Source organism: Rhinatrema bivittatum, chromosome 4 (assembly GCF_901001135.1).
Source record: "Rhinatrema bivittatum chromosome 4, aRhiBiv1.1, whole genome shotgun sequence".
NCBI lineage: Eukaryota > Metazoa > Chordata > Amphibia > Gymnophiona > Rhinatrematidae > Rhinatrema > Rhinatrema bivittatum.
The window spans coordinates 376,585,358-376,608,327 of record NC_042618.1 but is presented as its reverse complement, the minus strand read 5'-3'; the positions used below and the strand labels follow the sequence as shown (position 1 = coordinate 376,608,327).

The 22,970-nt window shown below is 47.0% G+C and overlaps 1 protein-coding gene across 3 annotated transcripts in view; it reads right to left on the bottom strand.

Annotated features, from left to right (window-relative positions):
- Positions 1-22,970, bottom strand: part of CACNA2D3 (calcium voltage-gated channel auxiliary subunit alpha2delta 3) — a 1,571,161-nt gene that overhangs the window by 744,620 nt on the left and 803,571 nt on the right. For all 3 annotated transcript variants that reach the window (XM_029600901.1, XM_029600903.1, XM_029600904.1), the window contains one exon: positions 11,031-11,105. In XM_029600901.1, the coding sequence (XP_029456761.1) occupies positions 11,031-11,105 (75 nt within the window). The remainder of the gene's footprint in view (positions 1-11,030; positions 11,106-22,970) is intronic.

Sequence of the window (22,970 nt, the reverse complement as noted above, 5' to 3'; positions counted from 1 at the left end):
TCTCCAAAGAGATTCTCTCCTGTCTATAGCATGTCAGCAAGTCACTCCTGCACCTCCTGATGGAGATATGAGGCCTGCAGCCAGGTGAGTCTACAGGCACCAATCCTGGCTACAAAGACTCTCAATGCCATCTCAAAATCATTGTAGGTAGAGTCGATCCAGTGTTTCTCGTATTCCAGACCCTTGTGCACCAATGAGTGGAGAGTGGCCTGCTGCTGCTGAGGCAGCTGCTTGGCCACTTCCTGCAACTGCTTCAGGATGTTCCAAGTACATTGGTCCATGTAGAGCTGATGGGCTGCCATGGGGGTGATAAATATTAGAGATGTGATTCGGCCGAAACTTTTGTTTCGGCCTTCATTATCAGCCCACCGTGGGAAATTTTGTTTTCCCGCGGTTTGGGCCAATTTTATTTCGTCTGCCCCAGAATGAAACCTGAAACCCACCCCAACCCTTCAAATTTAATTAATTACAACCCCCCCAAAACTTGCAGAATGTCCCTGGTGGTCCAGCGGGGTCCCGGGAGCGATCTCCCCCTCTCGGGCCATCGGCTGTCATTAATCAAAATGGCGCCGATGGCCCTTTGCCCTTACCATGTGACAGGGGCTTTTGGTGCCATTGGGCGGCCCCTGACACATGGATAACCCACTCCAAAATGGGCCATCCATTACCATGTGACAGGGGCCAACCAATGGCACCGATAGCCCCTGTCACATGGTAAGGGCAAAGGGCCATTGGAGCCATTTTGATTACTGGCAGGCAATGGCCCAAGAGTGGGAGATCACTCCCAGGACCCCCCGCTGGACTACCAGGGTCTTTCGGTAAGTCTTGGGGGGGGGGTCAGGGAAGTCTGAGGGGGTCAGGAGGTTGAGGGGTTGCAATTAATTAAATTTCAAAGGTTGGGGTGGGTTTGGGTTTTGTTTTTTGTTTTTTTAATGTGGCCTTTCTCCCCCCCAAAAAACGATAAGAAAACCACATGAAATTTCATGGGTTTTCTTATCGTTTTGTTGGGCCCCCAAAACTCAACGAAATAGGAAATAGAGACGTTATTTCCTATTTCATTGCAAACTAATGCACATCCCTAATAAATATTGCACCCTGAAACACCTTTCTGCCAAGAGCTTCTATGACCCTCTGATCCTTCCCAAGGGGTGCTTTGGGATGGGTGTGAGTGCGCTTGGCCTTTTTGAGAGCAGATAAAACTACAGCTGATTGGTGTGGCAGCTGTTGCGTGTCAAATCCAAAAGCCGTCTGGAAGAGATATATTGCATCTGCCTTCCTATTAATGGGAGGCACTGAGAGGGGTTGTTCCCACATCCTCATCATTAACTCCAAAAGGATTTCATGCACTGGGACTACTATGATCTTCTTAGGAGTCTTCACATAGTGGAGAATCTCCAGCATATTGTGCCAAGTATCCTCTTCCATCTGCAATCGAAATGGGATGGCTTCTGCCATCAACCTGACAAAATCTACAAAGGAGAGGTCTTCCTCAGGAAGATTCCTTCTGTCCTAGGGAGGAGATAGGAATGAGGGGAGGCCATCCAATGTATCAAAATCTGTAACATCTGAAGATTCATCCCTCCAGGAGTTATAAGTGCCCTCATCCTCACTAGCGTAGGCAGGGGACAGATCCCGGGGCACTCAGTCCCCCGCTAGCTGTAAGGGAACTTACTCAACTGGCCATGGTGGCCTGGACCCCAAGGCTTCCCCTGTTACCACAGGAGCTTTCTCCTCTGAGGAACTGTGGATGACCACTGGATCGGCCAGTGGCAGCCCAAATGCCCCACCAGATGTTGATGCTGCCATCGGCACTGACACCGATGAAAGTGTCAGTAGCATTCCAAAGAAGGCATACAAGGATTCAAAACAGCTCAAGGAAGGACAGTTATGGGCCCTGTGCCTTTGGTTGCCCAACGCTGATGCCCCACAATGCCTTCTCCATGGCCAACTGCACAAGCTTCTCCAGCTCCTCCTCAAAGATCACCAATGCCAAAACTGACTGCGATCCAGGAGGCATGACCAAATCCTCTTCAGAACCAAAAGGAGGATCAGTGGTGGATATTTGGATCGATAGAGGCTGTGTCAAACCCCTGGGATCCATGGAGGATCCATGGGAGCAACACAGCCGAAGCTGATGCAGTCCCATGCCCGACACTGTGTATTGAAGGGGACTGATGCCGATGCTTCTTTGGTTTCCCTCAATGACCAGATCACTCCTTTCCTGGTGCTGAGTCTGAAGATAATGAATCTGTCTTTGACCTGAAATAAGCGAGCAATGGCCTGACTCCGGTGTCCCTAGAAGCCTATGGCATCAAAAGAACAGACAGCCCTGCTGATGTAGATGGCGCAATGACCATCGATGCAACTCTGAGGGTGTTGTGTCCCGCAGCTGTGGCAGGCCACGACCGCAGTCCCCTACCTCGTCCGCTGTGGCGACATGCCACAGCAGCATCAGGGGAAACCCCTGACCGGGTGCTCGGTGCTCCGGCGCGGGTCCCCGGTCTGACCATCGGGGAGAGAGCCGTCCCTGCTCTGCCCCCGCGCCGCTCCTGCAGTCGTTCCTCCGCAGAGGAAATCAAAGATGGTTGCCGCCATTTTTAGGTGCGAGGCCACGCCCCCTTCACTAATTTAAAGGGACCTGATCCCTTTAACACGCCTCACCTGTCCTGGATCAGCCTGAGCAGAGGAGGTATATAAGGGAGATTCCTCTGCTCATTCTCTGACTTGGCAACGTCCTCCAACGTTGTCTAGTCTGCTTGCCTCGGCGAGTTCTTGAGCTTCGATCCCTGTTCCTGTTTCGGCTTGATCTTCCCGGTTCCTGACTTTGGATTGGCTTCGGTACTTCTCTGGTGTGCGACTCGGTTTGGCAAGCAGCGATTCTCTGGTGTGACTTCGGACTGGCTAGTGTTGATCCCTCGGTGTGTGACCTCGGCCTGGTAATTGACGACTCTCTGGCACCTGATCTTGGACCCCTCCTGGACTCCGTCTCCAAGGGCCCACCTAAGTCCCAGCAGTCTGGGTCCCTACGGGCTCCTCCTGGGGGGACCACAGACTTCCAGGGTGAAGATCCAGATCCTCTTCATCTGTCTGCAGTCTTCTCCGCCTCCAGAGCCAAGGGTCAACTGCGCTCCTCTTCTGTTCTGCCTCGCCACCCGACGAGAAAACCTACGGAACCTCCGCAAGGTATACCCTCCTCTCATCAGCCCAAGGGTCCACAAGCCTGAGCATAACAGATTGCCAATTCCATGGACCCGGCGGAGGTATCTGCCCGCCAGGCCATTCCCAGAATGGCCCAACGCCTGAAGGATCAACAACAGACCCTCGACGCCCTGGTCTCTGTAGCACAAGGACTGACTCAACGCCTCGAGGCATTAGGGCCCTCGAGCCCTATGTTGCCATCGCCGCCTGGGGCTCAAGGAGGTCGCCCTACCCAGCCACACACCATCCAGTGCCCCAGGGCTGACCAGGGGTCAGTAACGCCCACTCAACTCCTGGCGCCCTCTCGATATGCCGGAGATGCAAAGCTGTGTCAAGGATTCCTCAGCCAGTGCCAGGTCTGTTTTTCCTTGTTGCCTGCACAGTTCCCTAGCGACCTGGTCAAAACCAGCTACATTATGTCCTTACTCGACAGAAAGCCCCTGATATGGGCCTCTCATCTGTGGGAGAGAAGGGATCCCATTTTCGAAGACTGTCGTGGGCTCCTCCAGCTATCTCCCCGGCTGAGCGTAATTTCTTCTCCCAGATCTTTGCAAACCATCCAGGCACAATAGCACTGCTGAAACTGTTGGTATCTGGCGCAGTCCCAGTAACTCTGGAGTCTCTCCAAAACAGTTATCGGCAAGCCTTTTAAGCCAGGTACAAATCTTGGCCCGGGCTAGTCCCCCTAGCAAGGCCCTTTTTTCAAAGCTCCAATAGGTAGGGAAAACAGCAGTTCTTCCCCTCCCCCTCCGAGCAAGGATTTACAAACAAAAAAACAAACAAACAAAGAACAGTTTATTATTAGTTCCAGTCTATTCCCCCTTTCTTAGGGTTGTGCAGTAGTCTTTCTTCTAATATCTCATCACTGACAACTACATTCCCCAACTTCCGTAGCCAAATGTCTGCTGTCAGGCTTCCATCCTAGCCATGACAGCCTTGTTTGGGGATCCAGCACAACTCACCCCTTCTTCCCTATAGTTGTGCTATAAGCAATGCTTCACCTCTATCACCCAAGACAATCAGCACTGTCCTTAGTTAGTGCCTTTTGGGAAAACAGGTGAGACAAACACTGCTTCCCTGCAGGTTTTTGTTTCTTTTCTCAGTTCAGTTTTACAATACTTCCCCACTTACTCTATCTCCATGCTGGATAAAGACGAATCTTCTGTGGGTATCTCCCAGTCCATCTCCTCCTCTCCCTCAGAGAAACTGCTCTCTTCCTTTTCCTCTTCACTCAGGGACACACCCTCTCCTTCCCACAGCATGGACTCAGCTGAATCTAATTCCCCCAGATCACCTTCAGCAGCCACTTCAGCCTCATCCTGGTCACGAGCCTTCCACTGCTGCTCTAGAACTCTGGGTATTGTAGTTCTTACAGGTTGTCTAAATGCCCCCTGCTGTTTCACCTTGGGATAGTTTGACAACTTTTTAGTTTGGACCCGCTTACTGTCCCTCCAGGATAGGAGCCTGTTGCTCTTCTCATTACAAGACTTAAGTCAGTTCCTGTCCGCCTTCCGGCAGACTTTTGACGAACCCGTCCGCAAGCCCACTGTGGTTTCGGAACTGCTTCAATTGCGACAGGGTACTCGGACCGTGGCCGAGTATACTACGGAGTTCCGCACCATGGCCGCGGAGCTTAATTGGTGAGAGGATTGTCTGCACAGAATCTTCTTGGAAGGGCTATTCTCGCGCCTGCAGAATGAGATAGCGGCGAAAGAACTCCCAGACGACCTCAATGGCATGATAGAATTGGCTAATCGAGTGGATCGGCGGATGCGGTTTCGCCTTCCGGTAGTCAGGCCAGCAAGAAGGCCCTTATCTTCCTCCAAAAGTGCATCTGAAGCCCTTCGGGCATCCGCCGAGGAGCCCATGGAGTTGGGTCGTGGGAGAGTGTCTCCTCAAGAGCGTTGGCAGCGTGCGAGAGAAGAGCTTTGTTTTTATTGTGGCACGGCAGGCCATCGGATAGCCGCCTGTCCAGCGCGACCAGAAAACTCTCGGGCCTAGGACCAGAAAGAGGTCTCGTCCTGGGCCGTACCGCACCCACACCTCCGCTAACGCTGCCAGTGGCGTTAACCTAGACTGATGGGGAGTTCCACACGCTGGCGGAAATTTTATTATGAAAGGCCTAGTGATCATCTAAAGGTTCCACAAGTTTGCCTCTCAGCCCCCGATGGTCATTTCCTCGATTCAAGGGAAACCTCTTCCCGAACGGGTCACACACACCACAATTCCTTTCCAGCTGCAGGCTGGGGCCCTGCATCAAGAACAGATGTCATTCTATGTCCTGGAGTACTCCATCCACCCGATCGTCTTAGGTTTCCCCTGGCTCCAGGAGCATGAGCCCCAGTTCAATTGGAAGACTTTGCAGTTAGCTCGTTGGGGCCTGAGCTGTCACGACAATTGCCTCCGCTCTGTGGTTCCAACATCCTGCCCCATTGTTCCACCAGCCTTCCAAACCTGCCAGCACCTTATGCCGCATACGTGGACGTTTTCTCGAAGAAAAAGGCAGAGATTCTTCCTCCCCATCGGAAGTTCGATCATGCCATCCAGCTCCTTCCTGGAACCGAACCGCCTCGGGGTCGCACCTACGCCCTCTCACCCACTGAGACGCAGGCTATGAGCGAGTACATCAAGGAGAACCTGGAGAAGGGCTTCATCTGGAAATCCAAATCCCCAGCCGGGGCTGGCTTCTTCTTTGTCGCAAAGAAGGACAGGAGTCTTCGTCCCTGTTTTGACTACCGGGGTTTAAATGCCATTACGGTCAAGGATCATTACCCTTTACCCCTTATCTCGGAGCTCTTTGACAGGCTACAAGGGGCAAGGATCTTTTCCAAATTCGACCTCTGAGGGGCCTTCAACCTCATCTGAATTAAAGAAGGTGATGAGTGGAAGACGACCTTCAATACCCAAGATGGCCACTACGAGTATTTAGTGATGCCGTTCGGGCTCTGTAATGCTCCTGCGGTGTTCCAGAACACCATGAACGAGATCTTCTGTGATCTCCTGTACAAGTGCGCAGTAGTATATTTGGACGACATTTTAGTAAGAACATAAGAACATAAGAAAATGCCATACTGGGTCAGACCAAGGGTCCATCAAGCCCAGCATCCTGTTTCCAACAGTGGCCAATCCAGGCCATAAGAACCTGGCAAGTCCCAAAAACTAAGTCTATTCCATGTTACCATTGCTAATGTCAGTGGCTATTCTCTAAGTGAACTTAATAGCAGGTAATGGACTTCTCCTCCAAGAACTTATCCAATCCTTTTTTAAACACAGCTGCACTAACTGCACTGACCACATCCTCTGGTAACAAATTCCAGAGTTTAATTGTGCGTTGAGTAAAAAAGAACTTTCTCCGATTAGTTTTAAATGTGCCCCATGCTAACTTCATGGAGTGCCCCCTAGTCTTTCTACTATCCGAAAGAGTAAATAACCGATTCACATCTACCCATTCTAGACCTCTCATTTTCGGATTCCCTGACGATGCACCGTCAACATGTCATCCAGGTGTTGCAACGTCTCCGAGAACACCAGCTATACGCAAAATTGGAAAAGTGCCTCTTTGAGAAGGAGTCCCTTCCTTTCCTGGGATACATCATCTCTAACAAAGGCTTCCGTATGGACCCTCAGAAGCTGCAAGCCATTCGAGAATGGCCCCAGCCGTCCGGACTGAAGGCGCTCCAACGATTCTTGGGGTTCGCAAATTATTATCGCTCATTCATTCCCCACTATGCGACTTTAGTGGCCCCGACGGCTCTAACCCGGAAAGGCACAAACCCCAAGGAGTGGCCTCCGGGAGCGGAGACCACCTTTCATCACCTCAAGGAGGAGTTCCTGCAGCAACCGTGCCTTCGACATCCAGATCCGCAACGGCCGTTCATCATTGAGGTAGATGCCTCATCGGAAGGCATAGGGGCCATCTTGTCAGACGTCTGATGCTCACAAACTTCGTCTGTGTGCCTTCCTCTCACGCCAGTTCTCCCCGGCAGAGAGAAATTACGCCATCGGTGATAAGGAGTTGTTGGCAATCAAGGTCGCCCTCGAGGAATGGCGTCCCTGGCTAGAGGGGGCACAACATCAATTCACCGTCTACACGGACCACAAGAATCTCGAATACTTGCACTGGGCACAACGACTCAACCCCCGGCAAGCACGTTGGGCTCTGTTTTTTACCCGGTTTAATTTTGTGCTCTGCTACAGACCGGCAGAGAAGAATGCCAAGGCCGACGCCCTATCACGGGTATTTGAATCAGTAGAAGGTTCTGAGGAACCGCGATTCATCATCGACCCATCTTGCATCCTCTTGTCTGCTACCACTGCCATCCCTCCTGGGAAGACTCTGGTTCTGCCGGGCTTGCGGAAACAAGTATTGGCATGGGCACACAACTCCCATTGTTCCGGCCACCCCGGACAATCTCGGACACTACAAAACTTGCGCCGCTATTACTGGTGGCCAAAGGTCAACAAGGATGTCCGGGCGTACGTGGAGTCCTGTCAGTCCTGTGCCTGCCATAAGAGAATCTTCGGTTCAACCCCAGGCCTACTTCAGCCACTACCTGCGCCTTCTGAACCATGGACCCATGTGGCTACCGACTTCGTGGTAGACCTGCCACCATCCAGCGGCAACACAGCAATTTGGGTGGTCATCGAACGTTTCAGTAAAATGGCGCACTTCGTGCCATTGCCAGGGTTGCCGTCTGCTCCGCAACTGGCTCAGCTATTTGTCCAACACATCTTCAGGCTACATGGCCTCCCTAAAAGCATCCTCTCGGATCGTGGACCACAATTCACTGCCAAGTTTTGGAGGGCCCTTTGTTTGAAGTTTGATGTCATGTTAGACTATACGTCCGGTTACCATCCTCAGACCAATGGCCTCACTGAGAGAACTAACCAGACGTTGAAACAATTCCTCCGACTATACGTCAACGAGAAACAAGATGACTGGGCTAGCCTGCTACCCTGGGCCAAATTCGCGCTAAATTCCCACATCTCCGCGGCAACGGGATCCTCCCCGTTTCAGATAGTTTGTGAGAAACAGCCACGACCACCACTGCCTGTCCCCACCACAGTGACGTCTCCAGTAGCCCAGCTCTCAGCTGAAGAGCTGCACTGCCTCTGGTTATCCATGAAGCGCGCCCTGGTCAAGGCCGGTCAGGCAGCTAAAAAGTATGCGGACCAGCACAGGAGACCCTACCCACCTCTCCGACCGGGCCAAAAGGTTTGGTTAAGTACGCAATTTATCCATCTGAAGCTGCCATCGTCACGACTGGCTCCGCGATACATCGGGCCGTTCCCCATCATCCAGCAGGTGGGTGCAGTCTCATATCAACTTCGTCTCCCTCCGTCTCTTAAGATACACAATACCTTCCACGTCTCTCTCCTGAAACCTCTGGTATTGTCATGACCCTCCAGAACGCCTCCAACTCCCTAACCTGTCGCCTCTGAAGATGGCCTCACCTACCAGGTTTGGGAGGTCCTGGATGTGAGAAAACATCGCAAAAAATGGGAATATCTGTTGGCATGGGAGGGTTTTGGCCCCAAAGAGAACTCCTGGGAGACATTGGCTAACATCCTGGATTGGAGCCTATTGGACCAGTTCCACAGAGACCACCCGGCTAAGCCCAGGCCTCCAGGGAGGCGCCCTAAGGAGGGGGGTACTGTTGTGTCCCGCGGCCGTGGCAGGCCACGACCACAGTCCCCTACCTCATCCGCGGTGGCGACCCGCCACGGCAGCCTCAGGGGAAATCCCTGACTGGGTGCTCAGTGCTCCGGCGCGGGTCCCCGGCCTGACCGTCGGGGAGAGAGCTGTCCCTGCTCTGCCCCCGCGCCGCTCCTGCAGTTTTTCCTCCACGGAGGAAATCAAAGATGGCCGCCACCATCTTTAGGCGTGAGGCCATGCCCCCTTCACTAATTTAAAGGGACCTGATCCCTTTAACAAGCCTCACCTGTCCTGGGATCAGCCTGAGCAGAGGAGGTATATAAGGGAGCTTCCTCTGTTCATTCTCTGACTTGGCAACGTCCTCCAGCATTGTTTAGTCTGCTTGCCTCGGTGAGTTCTTGAGCTTCAGATCCCTGTTCCTGTTTCAGCTTGATCTTCCCGGTTCTTGACTTTGGATTGGCTTCGGTACTTCTCTGGTGTGCGACTCGGTTTGGCAAGCAGCGATTCTCTGGTGTGACTTCGGACTGGCTAGTGTTGATCCCTCGGTGTGTGACCTCGGCCTTGTAATCGACGACTCTGGCACCTGATCTTGGACCCCTCCTGGACTCCGTCTCCAAGGGCCCGCCTAAGTCCCAGCGGTCTGGGTCCCTACGGGCTCCTCCTGGGGGGACCGTGGACTTCCAGGGTGAAGCTCCAGTCAGCCCTTGCACTGATACCGCGACTCCTCGGGGTCCACCTAAGTGCCAGCGGTCTGGGTCCCTATGGGCTTCTCCTAGGGGGACCACAGACTTCCAGGGGTGAAGATCCAGATCCTCTTCTAGCCTCTTCATCTGTCTGCAGTCGTCTCTGCCTCCAGAGCCGAGGGTCAACTGCGCTCCTCTTCTGTTCTGCCTCGCCACCCGACGAGAGAACCTACGGAACCTCCACAAGGTATACCATCCTCTCATCGGCCCAAGGGTCCACAAGCCTGAGCATAACAGAGGGCCTTTGCTGTAGATGCCTCTGATGCAGATGCTGTTAGATTGGTCTTCCCCAGGCTGAAGAGCCATTTCATCTTGGTGAACAGGGCTTAGCATCCCTTTGGAGTCATCTGGGCACACCTGCTGCAACCCAGGATGTCATGCTACACCCACAGGCAGAGGACACATGTAGCACAGGGGTCCATAATAGACATATTCTTCATGAACAGAGGTCATCACTCAAAACCAGTCAATGACATGTCATTGTGAAAGAAAAGGGATGTGATGTCAAAATCAATGGCAGCGGTGGCTGTCAATGGCCAGCAGGCAATAACTAGTACACTGCTGCACCAGGGGATTGACTGGAAAAGGAAACTTGCCGAAAAAAGTAAAAAACATATACTGAGATGCTAAACAGAGAACTGGGGGAACCCCGTGTTGACTGCGCGATCCCTTATCACAAAACATGTGAAAAACACCAGAAAAAGGTTCTGAAAAGGCCAAAAAAGAGAGGCTAAACTTTTGCTGCGAGACACTGGGTTCTGCGAGGAACATGCTCAGAGAGGCTAAGTCAAAGTTGTAGAAATTTTGACATACGTTTTTCGTGCCAGGCTCCATCGGATGATGTCACCTATGTGTGAGGACTGCCATCCTGCTTATCCTCAGAGTAATCAAATGTGCATATATTTTCCCAAACTGAGTCGGGGCATTCCTGGGGATGGGATTAGGAAGGGATTTGATCTTCCATGCATATTTTTCCATTTTCAAAAGTATTTGTGTTTTTTTCCCCAAAATATTTCTGTGTACAAATTAGCAGGTGTAATTGTGCAAGGGTAGTTTTGGTGAGATAATTTTCAAAGCAAACATAATGTGCATAATTTCTCTTTGAAAACAGATGTAACTTATCTGTCTGTTTGGTGACTTTCCTATGTAGGCTGTTACAAAAATACTCCCATATTTAACATTTTAATTTAAACTAGTTTAATGTACAATGAAGAATTTTGCAATTAATGATAATAGTGCTTATTCATTTCTTATGGGAATGCCCATGGGGGAACATTTACTCTAACAACTAAAAGAGATTTAAGCTCAGAGTCTAAATATATGATTTAGACAAATGTGTTTCAGTCTGGTCGGAGGAGGTACTTTAATGGAGTCAGCAGTGTCTTTGACTTTCATGTCATATATATTCCTTGCTATCCAATTTAGTTCCTTACCTCTTTGTTGTTTCTGTCCGCTTGCACTAATGTTCCATTCAGACATGGCTCTACGTAGTGAAGTTCTTCATTATACTATAGAAAAGAGACATTTAATTTGGCATATTTAATTAAAGCCTTAGAAGAACACAGTCTTAATAATTTGAAAATTAATAGAATTTTTTAAGTAAAATTTAAAATACTCCAAGGGTTCAGAGGTTCTGATTTGCTCTGAAAAGAGATGTGTTTCAAGAATATTATGGTTTTAATCTCTGGATCTTTTTATGCATACACTAGCCTGCATTTTCTAGGCAAAAATAAAATAAAATAACAGAAGATTGATGCATACAACTGTTTCCGGAAAGCAGATTTTCTTGAAGATACATTAGGCGAACACTCTGATAAAACCTGCTATTTAATGTCAGATATAAAAGACTCACAAGCAATTTTTAGAATTTCTGGGTAGAGATTTGTGGTACATTTATGCCTCTGGTGGAACAAACCAGTTTCAGTTTCTTTTGATTCTAGTTGTTACATACATCCAAAGACAATTTTGACCTGAAATATACTGTAAAACTACTACTACTACTTTTTCTTCTAGATCCTACTGTGGCTTCAATAAAGCTCAGTGCACATTACCCAGCTGGTTTTGTGCTGGCTGTCCCTTCCTATAAATTCTAGTCTTCACTCTCATAGCCATATAGAATGAGTAGAATTAGTTGAATGAGGCTATCAAATAATTATATAATGTGAAACTGGCCAGCTTTTTAAAATTACGCAGAAGACCCTTTCGACTTTCATATTAATACCAAATATTCAAAATCTGTGTTCATCCCATCAAGCTCATATATCTCATTAAAGAGGTAAATTGAATAACACAATAATTTTGTTTTATTATTGTTATTCATAAATTAGAACAATAACATTAATCTTGGAATATTATATATTTTTAATATAAATGAGAGGTTTTCACAAGATAGGTTGTGTCGTGAAACATTTTATTATGTATATATTTAAGGAAACATACATAAATTGTCGAAATACATTTCGTTCATTTAACCTTTAACCTCTGGTTTACTAGTAGACTGAATTACTGTGTCCCGAAATTATGGGCCTCATTTTCCAATATCGCACGCGATACCAAAAAGGGGTGTTACCTTATGCTAATCAGCATGTGTATCGCAAATTGCGATAACAGCTATGCAACACGCTCTTAGCGCAAATTGCGCTATTAACCCAATTTGGGCTACATTGCCAGTAAATATCACGGTTCACGATGTTTCCAGACAGCCTGTTTCAGTATGAGAGAGAGAGAGATGTACGAACAGAACAGTGGTCTCTTGTGAAGATTTGATGGCCTTCAGAGTGAGGAAGCTCACTCCAAGATGAGATTTGGGCAATGTTCTCTCAAACTAGCTTGATGGACACTCTGCCTGGGCAACAACAATTGCGGCACATGATAACTCTTTCCTACTTTACATATGCTCCGCCCCAACTCCGCCCCCTGAATACAAAATTAAAAATTTGCATTCGCTAATCGTGTTAACGGCTGTTAGCGCGATTTGCAGAATTTTCTCCCGCGGTAACTCCTTGGAAAATGACCCCCTATGTTTGTCTAAAAAGTGTGTCACCAACATGAAAAGTTTGGAAAACTCTGCTCTAACAAATAGTGGGACGAACAACCCAAAGCAACGAAGAACACTCAAAACAGCACAAACAGTGGAAGAACACCCCAGGAGACCAAAATAGGGGGAAAGGGCACCAACAGTGGTATGAACACCCTGAGGAACAGAGCAAAGGGTATAACAGGAAGAAGAGGAGCATGAATGCCAAAAGGCTTGCATTGGCAACTGTTGGAGACAGGATACTGAGCTTGATGGACCCTTGGTCTGACCAAGTATGACATATTTTATGTTCTTATGGCATATAGGTACTTGTGTACATAAAATAGCATATACGTGAAATCACTTTTTAAAAAAAACCCACAATATACCTGCATAAATCAGGATCCACAAGCAAATTTGCCTGTGCAAAAAAGGGGTAGGCCAGGGGCATTCTGGGAGGGGCCAATATATACAGTTGTTATTTTGCAATCTGAAAAGTGACGAGCATAAGTCTTTTACTTGTGTATGTTTACTCCTGCTCAATGTCTGGTGTAAGTGATCATAAACATCTTAAAAGTGAAAAAATGACTTGCTGGGGGGTCTGGATGAAATGGGGGGGGGGGGGGCAGTGCTTCAGGCTGAAAAGCCAGGAGGGTCTTCATGAGCTGCAGATGGACTAGGTAAACTGGTACACTAATTGATAAAACGGGTTATTTCATTGTTGCACCCATATAAAATCACCTGACTTACACATGTAAAAGCTGATTTACGGGGAAGTAAATGCATTTAATTAATGTGAGCAAAATCTGTAAGTAGAAATATATAAGTATTTATGTAAACTGTAAGTAGAAATATGCGGGTATGTTATCTACATACATGCATCCGACTAAATTCCAACTTATCGGGCTAAGTAACACCTTTGCCAGCTATTTTCATATCCAGATAAGTCTGGTAGTTTTTGCATGCATGAGCATATGTGCATGCATAAGTACTCGTATTTTATAACCTGCCCATATTGTATCCATGCAGGTTATGAAATACAGTAGCAACTTGGCATGCACCCATTTGCATGCTTAGTTGGGCGCTCACGAGCAATTTTGAAAGTTATCCTCATAGAGGGGTAGATTTTCAAAGGGGTATGCGCGTAAGATACGCGTGTACCCCCGAAAACCTACCCCAAACCCCCCCTGCACGCGCAAGCCCTGGGATGCGCGTAAGTCCCGGGACTTGCATGGAGGGGCGTGGAGGGGCGTGTTGGGGGCGTGTCCCGGGACTTTCATGGAGGGGCGTGTCGGGAGTGATGCAGCGTTTTGGGGGGTGTCTGGAGTGATGCGGCATTTCGGGGGCATTCTGGGGCTGGTGTTCCGGCCCGGGGGTGTTCCGGGGGCGTGACAGCAGCCCCTGGACCAGCCCCCAGACCGAAACATGGAGTGCGGCAGCCGGCCCGGCGCGCGCAAAGTTACGCCTGCTTCAAGCAGGCGTAACTTTCGTGATAGATGTAGGGGGGAGGTTTAGATAGGGCCAGGCGGTGGGTTAGGTAGGGGAAGGGAGGGGAGGGGAAGGTGGGGGGAGGGTGAAGGAAAGTTCCCTCTGAGGCCGCTCTGATTTCGGAGCGGCCTCAAAGGGAATGGAGGCAGGCTGCGCGGCTCGGCACGCACAGGCTGCCGATTTTGGGCAGCCTTGTGCGCGCCGACCCCGGATTTTAATGGATACACGCGGCTATGCGCGTATCTATTGAAATCCCGCGTACTCTTGTTCGCGCCTGGTGCGCGAACAAAAGTACGCGTGTGCGCAGATTTATAAAATCTGCCCCAGAGTGTGGTGTATGGTAGCAAGTACAGTGACATCAACAACCCAAAATACTGACTGTATGGCAGCAAGTACGGTGGCATGAATCCTCCATGGCATGCTTACTATGTACTCTAAGCGGTGAATTTTCAAAGCGCTGCATTCATAAAAATGAGCACATATGCATGTAAGTAGCATCTGTTCTTGTACATGCTATTTTATAAACAAACATGCGTATTTTTGCTTTCACACGTGAATAGACCTGCATAAAAAGGGGGCAGCCTAGGAGTGTTATGGGACAGAGCCAATATTTATGTGTCCAAGTTGCTATTTTAAAAGACAAACACATAGATTTGCCAATTTACTTGTGTAATTTTTCACCTGCCAACTATCTTGCGTAAGTGATATTAAATGTGTTTATTATCTACTATTGGCAAGGAGGAAGATCTGAGTGAACTTGGGAGCTCAGGCTGAAGAAGCAGGAGAAAGACTGGGTGAACTGGATGAATATTTGATAAAGTTGTCAGTTGCATGGGAATTTTTTTAAAAAATATCTATATTTTGATTGGATTTTTACAGGAAGCATACCGAACAACAAATTGAAAACACAAGTTCAATAGGTATCCTTAACAAACATCACAGAAACATTAAAAGAGCACTGGGACAACACAACTTCGTCATTACCCTTCCCTCTCCCCTTTTTTTACCTAGTAGAAAGGGGTTAACATATTATAGAGTTAGAACATCAATGCCATGGCAAGGTATATGTTAGAGTTCTTATGGACTGGAGATGGTAAAGAAAGAATGTGTTAGATCCTCGCATTTGGCAAAGAGAAGCAATCATTGATTCATAGAGATGCAATTGTCTCCTTTACCACCTGAAGTAGGCTGGCAATATATGGTTGCCAGATCTTGAAGGCGGCTTCTCTTTTGGTTGGAGGTAGAGATTTAGCCAATAGGTACTCGAGTGTTAATAGTTTGAGCATTCTATGCTCCCATTGTTTCATACTCGGGTTTCCTGGCCTATCCAAACTTCTAGTATCATTTTCTTGGCTATCAAGCCTGCTTTATCTAAAAACGTTTTTTGACTTTTGTGAATAACAAGTTTCTACTCTTTATAAAGTCCAAGAAACCAAGTTCAGATGTCATCAGTCAGTGTAACCCCCAAAATTGAGGAGCAACAAGTTCTTACTGCCTTCCAGAAGAACATAACATTTGGGCAAGTCCAGAATCCTTGTAAGAAGTCACTGGAAGGGGCTTTACATTTAGCACATTTTGGAGTGGCACACAGTTTAGCCTGATAAGCCCTTACTGGGGAGTAAAACAATTGCCAAATACATTTGAATTGCAATTCTTTCAAATCTACATTTTCAGTAATATTAATTAAATGTTTGAAACAGTATTGTATATTGTTAGTGGCCAGCGCCATCTTTAAAAATGGTGCGGGCCATCCAGTGCTCCTACCATGTGACAGGGGCCGGCCAATGGCACGGATACCCTGTCACATGGTAAGGGCAAAGGGCCATCGGCGCCATTTTGATTAGTGGCAGCTGATGGCCCGGGAGCAGGAGATCGCTCCCGGGACCCCCACTGGACCACCAGTTACCTGTAAAATGTTTTTTGGGGGGTTGGGAGGGTGGGGGAAGCAAAAGGATTAGTTTTCAAGGGTCGGGGTGGGTTTAGGGGTTATTTTTGTGTGCCGTTTTTCCCGCCCTCCCCCAAAACGATAAGAGAACCCCCACGATCAATATCGTGGGGTTTTCCTATCGTTTCGGGGGAGCCCCGATTTCTGACGATTTTGAAAATATCGCCGATATTTTCAAACGTCCGAAGCCCGATTCACATCCCTAGTAATTATAACATGGGTTATTTTTCCCTATATGCATCACCTTGCACTTATCCACATTAATAAATTTCATCTGCCATTTGGATGCCCAATTTTCCAGTCTCACAAGGTCTTCCTGCAATTTATCACAATCTGCTTGTGATTTAACTACTCTGAACAATTTTGTGTCATCTGCAAATTTGATTATCTCACTCGTATTTCTTTCCAGATCATTTATAAATATATTGAAAAGTAAGGGTCCCAATACAGATCCCTGAGGCACTCCACTGCCCACTCCCTTCCACTGAGAAAATTGTCCATTTAATCCTACTCTCTGTTTCCTGCCTTTTAGCCAGTTTGCAATCCACGAAAGGACATCACCACCTATCCCATGACTTTTTACTTTTCCTAGAAGCCTCTCATGAGGAACTTTGTCAAACGCCTTCTGAAAATCCAAGTATACTACATCTACCGGTTTACCTTTATCCACATGTTTATTAACTCCTTCAAAAAAGTGAAGCAAATTTGTGAGGCAAGACTTGCCCTGGGTAAAGCCATGCTAACTTTGTTCCATTAAACCATGTCTTTCTATATGTTCTGTGATTTTGATGTTTACAACACTTTCCACTATTTTTCCTGGCACTGAAGTCAGGCTAACTGGTCTGTAGTTTCCTAGATCACCCCTGGAGCCCTTTTCAAATATTGGGGTTACATTTGCTATCTTCCAGTCTTCAGGTACAATGGATGATTTTAATGATAGGTTACAAATTTTTACTAATAGTCTGAAATTTCATTTTTTAGTTCCTTCAGAACTCTGGGGTGTATACCATCCGGTCCAGGTGATTTACTACTCTTTAGGGGTGTGCATTCGTTTTGAACTTACATGTAAAATGCTACTTTTTTTTTTTAACTTAAAAAAGTGATGAGGCGAAAACAATTGGATTTCCAACTTATTCAACATAGCTATGTTGAATACATTGGAAATCGCGATTGTTGATCCAAAATAAAAATTTAAACCCCTCACCTTCCTTAATCCCCCCCCCCAAAGACTTACCACAACTCCCTGGTGGTCCAGCGAGGAGTCAGGATGCCATTTCTGCCATTTCTGAACTCCTTTGCGAGGAGCACGTGATGTCGGCGCCACGTCGGAGTGACGCGGTGTCACGTGATTCCCCGCGGGTTCGCTCCGGGACCCTCGTTCGACCCAAAAGGAACTTTTGGCCAGCTTGGGGGTGTCAGGAGGCCCCCCCAAGCTGGCCAAAAGTTCCTTTTGGGTCGAACGAGGGTCCCGGAGCGAACCCGCGGGGAATCACGTAACACCGCGTCACTCCGACGTGGCGCCGACATCAAGTGATTCCCCGTGGGTTCGCTCCGGGACCCTCGTTCAACCCAAAAGGAACTTTTGGCCAGTTTGGGGGGGCCTCCTGACACCCCCAAGCTGGCCAAAAGTTCCTTTTGGGTCGAACGAGGGTCCCGGAGCGAACCCGCGGGGAATCACGTGACGCCGCGTCACTCCGACGCTCCTTTGCCCTGTCATATGACAGGGCAAAGGTAGCGCCGGCGCCATTTCTACAACGCACCGCAGGCCCGAGAGTAAAAGATCACACCGGGACCCCCGCTCTGGACCCCAGGTAATTTAAGGCATTTTGGGGGGGTTCGGGAGGGTGGGGGATTTATTTTAAAGGGTCGGGGTGGGTTTTAGGGATGTCTTAGTGTGCTGGTTTTCCCGCCCTCCCCCGATTTACGATTTACACGATATTTACAAAAACAAAACTGCGACGATCCGATTCCCTCCCACCCCCAGCCGAAATCGATCGTTAAGACGATCAATCACACGATTCACATCTCTATTATTTACCCATAAAAGCCAGAACAATTGATCAGGAGAGAATTTTGCAGCCTGAGAGTACTATGAACCTGACTGGGGCTCTAGAGGCCTCAATATATACAGATATACAATCCAGAGAAACTCTTATTGTTACCTTTATATTTCCAGCTGAGAGAGATACTATGTTGCGATTGTTCTTAAAACACAGGTTACAAAAGTTTCATGGGCAACAAATATGGATATATCCAGATTTAGCAAGAGAAACCCAAATTAGAAGAAAGGAGTTCTTGAAATTGAGACTAGAAGCGATTGCTAGAGGAGCTAGATTTCTTTTAAAATTTCCTTGCAGATGTGAAGTGAGCTATCTGGAACATAAGTATGTGTTTTATGATGTTAGCCAACTCCAGGTATTTTTGGAATCCCATCCCCCACTGAACACAGAAGTGGTTTAGGAGCAGAAATGTAATAAGCTGTTTTCTCTGATTGCCTGTGAGGGGATTATATTAACTTCCCCTTATAGTTTTTTTTTTCTTTTATTTCCTTTGAAATCGCTTAGTTTAGAATTAGCTATATCTGGATTTCTTGGTAACAGTCACAGATAATTGATCATATTGGAAAAAAATGTTGTTACTATTGAATATTTTGCAAATATCTGTATACATTATAATAATGAATGGTTGTTATAATTATGGAAATGTATAAATAAAAAATGATAAAAAAAAGAATCTCAGAAGATTGAATTGGTCTGTTTAAAAATGCCAATTATTGTTTAGTAACCTGTGGGATAGACAGATTTTAGAAGAAAGAATCTTCCTCATCTGTGCCCCCAGTTCTGTCATCATAAGTTTCATAGAAATGTCTTAAGGTCTCATAGATGTCCAGATGTGAAATAGCCCACATGCCTTGTCGGGTCCCCAATTTGTCTTATATGTTTTGCCTTGACTAACCCTCACCACATTAGTGAGAAGTTTACATGCCTTATTTCCATATTTGAAAAATGTGTGCTAAGAATATTGGAGCATCCTTTGTGCCTGCTGGTGTAAACAAGCCTGCAGACTGGCAAGGGTGGAATTATATTCTAATTTGGTCACTGATAAGTGAATACTCAAACCCAAAAGAAAGACTAGTGAAAGAAGAAATAAATCCCAAAAATAAAACCTCCACTCAAAAATTACTATTGTATATTATATCTGGACGTCATGTAAATGTAAGATAGGAGGAAAAGACGTCAGAGATATGGACATATCTTATTACGTGAACCGAATATGTCATAACTTATCATAATCATTGGTCAAAAACCTCCATCCTTCCCATAATCTCCAAACAATGCTCATTTAATTTTATTATCTTCTTGTTACCCTTGACATCTCATATATATATTCATTAAACCAATCCAAAAACTTGTCTTCACAATTCAAAAACTTTTTTTTTTCTTTTTACTTTTCTTAAAAAGGGGCTGATGTTTTAAAAAGACAGACCCATGCATTCCCCTTCAAATGCTTACACAGTCCAAACACAAACTGCTGCTTTTCTTTTATATGACAGTCCTCTGCAGTGCCCTTACAAAATTTGAACTGTCCAGACATAAACCATCAACGCTGGCCAATTGTTTTGCCTGCTAGGCTACCTCAGGGCAGAACAATCTTGCATTGAGTCCAAAAATATTCACACCAAAGTGATGGTCTCATATGAGGAGCCGCCGCAGTCACTGCTCTCTGTGGCATGGAGTGCTGCTGCTGTGTTCCACCTCCTACCACCACTGTGTTCCACTTCTTTGCGGCAGTGATGTCGCTGCTGCTGCTGCTCCTCTGCCTGTCCCCAAGCTCTTGCATAGATGTGCGCATGCACCTCTCTTCAATATTTAAAGGGCCAGCAGCGGGAAAAGCCCCATGGCTCCAACTCATGATGTCATCCCTCATTGCTCTTATAGCCCTATAAAAGGGCTCTTCTCCACTTCCTCAGCTCCTTTGCAAGGTAGTTCATGGTCATCCATGGTGTGTTTCCCTTCAAGGTTTTCCGTGGTCTTTACTCTGTTTGGAAGGTCTTCATGTTTGTCGTTGGATGTTCCAGATCCTCTTGTTCCTGTTCTAGTCCTGTTCCTGGCTTCGTCATCCCTTCGGAGTTCTGTCATATTGCTTGTTCTGTGTTCCTGGTCTACTATTGGTTGCTCATCCAGTCTTCTGAATCTTCCTCTCATCCGACTCTTCAATCAAGCTTCTGATGTTCCGGTCCTTGTTCCAAGATCAGCCTTCTGGATTCTCCCTTGTCTTTCCCTCCAGGCATGCCAGCGTTGTGGTTCGTGACCTACCACAGGTAGCTGTGTAGGGTGCTTCCTGGCACAGGGCCTGTTTCCAAGTCCATCTTTGCTGGATCAAGTCCTCGGAGTCTTTCCTTGTTTCAGAGTTCTGAGTTCCAAGTTCCAAGTCAAGTCTTGAATTCCTGTTCATCTTCCTAGTTCCAGGCTCATGGAACTTGTCCAGCCAGCAGATCTCCTTGTTTCTTGTTCCAAGCCTAGTTCTTTGTTCCTGATTCGTGTTCTCCTCTGAGTCTCAATCCTGAGCCTGTCCTGCTCCCCACATGGTCCTGCTCCCCACGTGGTCCATGACCAACCTGTGGCAGGTTGTGTAGGGTGTGCAGTGGGACAGTGTGGTCCGAGACCAGCCCATGGGGGGCTGTGTAGGGCGCGCTGAGTTGCAGTGCCCTGAGAGGCTGGACTCCTCTTGTTCCTGACTCTTCATCTCCAGTTCCAGGTTCTCTGAGTCTTCATCTCCAGTTCCAAATCCTCCAAGTCTTCATCTCCAGTCTCAAGCCTTCTGAGTCTTTGTCTCCAGTTCCTAATCCTCTGAGACTTCATCTTCCAAGTTCTCAGAGTCTTTGTCTTCATTTTCAAGTCTCCTGAGTCTCCGTCTGAGTTCCATGTATGCCATGTCCTGTCCTCGGCCTTCATCTATCCTGTCACACAAGCCGTTCCCGAGTGGCAGGTCTGAAAGGGCTATCGTGAGGCCGGAGGGCTACCCCAGAGACCAGCATTGCCTTGTTGGGTCTCACTTTGTGCATTCAGGCTCAGTGGAGGACCGAGTGAGCTACGTTCCAAGATCCAAGCTACATTCCAAGATCCAAGCCCAGCCCATGCCCGAACCGCTCGCCTCCCACGGTGCCTTCTTTTGAGTCTCATCCTGAGGTTGCACAGTGGTTCAAGGGCTCACTTTCTCTCGAGCAAGCAACTGTGTCCCCCGCATTCACAACAAGGTTCTTATGAAATAATATTGCTACCCTGGCTTTTTTCCCTACCGCAGGAGCACAGTGTAAAGATTCCACCACTCACGCCATAATTTTTTACTTTCTATATCTATTAGATGCATTTCTTTGATGCAAGCTATATCTGCTTTAGATCTTTTAAGCACTTGCAAAACCTTGGTTCTTTTAGCAGGGCTGCCAAGACCATTGACAATTAAGAAGACCAGACATATATTATCATCCATTGTTCAAATAACACATGTATGGACTCAGAACGTCCCACAATTGTTTGTTGTGGGCCCCCCAGCCTGGACCCCCAACATAAGCAAAAGTATCTTCTTTTCTATAATGGGTACAGGACCCCCCTTTTACTCGGGGACTCATCTACATTTCACTCTTCGAGCATGTAACCCCTTTAAGATTGTGCAAGTTCCCTTCTACTCCCTTTCCCTTTCCCTTTCCCCCCAGCCCCCCACTTCCCTTCCCAATCCCCCAAGTTACTACTACATTCAAAAGCTCCCTAATTAGGAGCATGGAGTATGATTTGAGTGTGTACAGGCACCATGCCCCCAGGAAGTGCCATACTTGAATAAGCAAGTAAAAAAGAATGAATGAGAGAGAGAAACAGGACCTGAGAAAGAGAAAACAGTTTAGATATTCATCCAGGATTTGTTCCCCTCTCTACCAAGTTGCTATCCTAACAAAGATAAATAAATAACACAAGCTCTTGGAAAGGAGAAAACGTCTAACAACAAACATCAAGTAACATAACCTAGTACCGTTTCAGCCGTTCTCATCAACATGTCCCAAGACCTTTCCACAAAAGCCCCGTCAAGCATCTCGTAGCACTGCAGCTTTTTTTGTTTTTGTTTCAGGGAATCCCTGGCAAGTTCTAAATCCACAGATTTTGGTGAAAGGAATTGCCTCTGGCATGACCCCCTGCTCGCCCTGAGTAGGTCCCATCCCAGATAGTGAATCACCACAGGGACTGCAAGTGAGCTGCAAAACTTTATTTGCTCTGCTCGATGGAGGCAGGGAACCTCTTTTCTTGGTCAATGGCAGGCTCCATTTCTCTACTCCGCTCTCATGCTAATCCCAGGAGCACAATAAGATTATTTAATAAGGGGAATGTTTTAAAATATACTGATTTACATGAGTAAATCCTACTTTATTTTCATACATAAAATATGTGTTTATTATTAAAATAGGTAGGAAAAATACATGCTTTCAATGCATTGTATGTATTTGCGTGCAAGCATACACACTTACATATATTGTGGGGTACAGAGAAGCTTATTTTATGATACCATAGTTTAGAAAATACTATTGAAAATCTACGCATGCCCATATATACGAATTTGATTTACTCGGCCTCTGACTCATCTACCTCATTTTAATGCATTCTCAGATAACTATTTTAACTATTTATGCCATATTGAATTTTATCGTTCTTTGTTTTGCTCTCCTTGTTTACTGTTAAACTCATTCTGCCTGTTCTCTTCTAGTCATTCCCTCCCTGCCCCAGTTTTCCCCACCTGTTCGATGTAATTTCTATCTTTTGTTTGATGTAAACCAATATGATGTTCACACGAATACTGGTATAGAAAAGCTGTTAAATAAATAAATATATATATGTGTGTATATGCCACCACCTTTCAGACATCCTCTAAGAGAGTAAC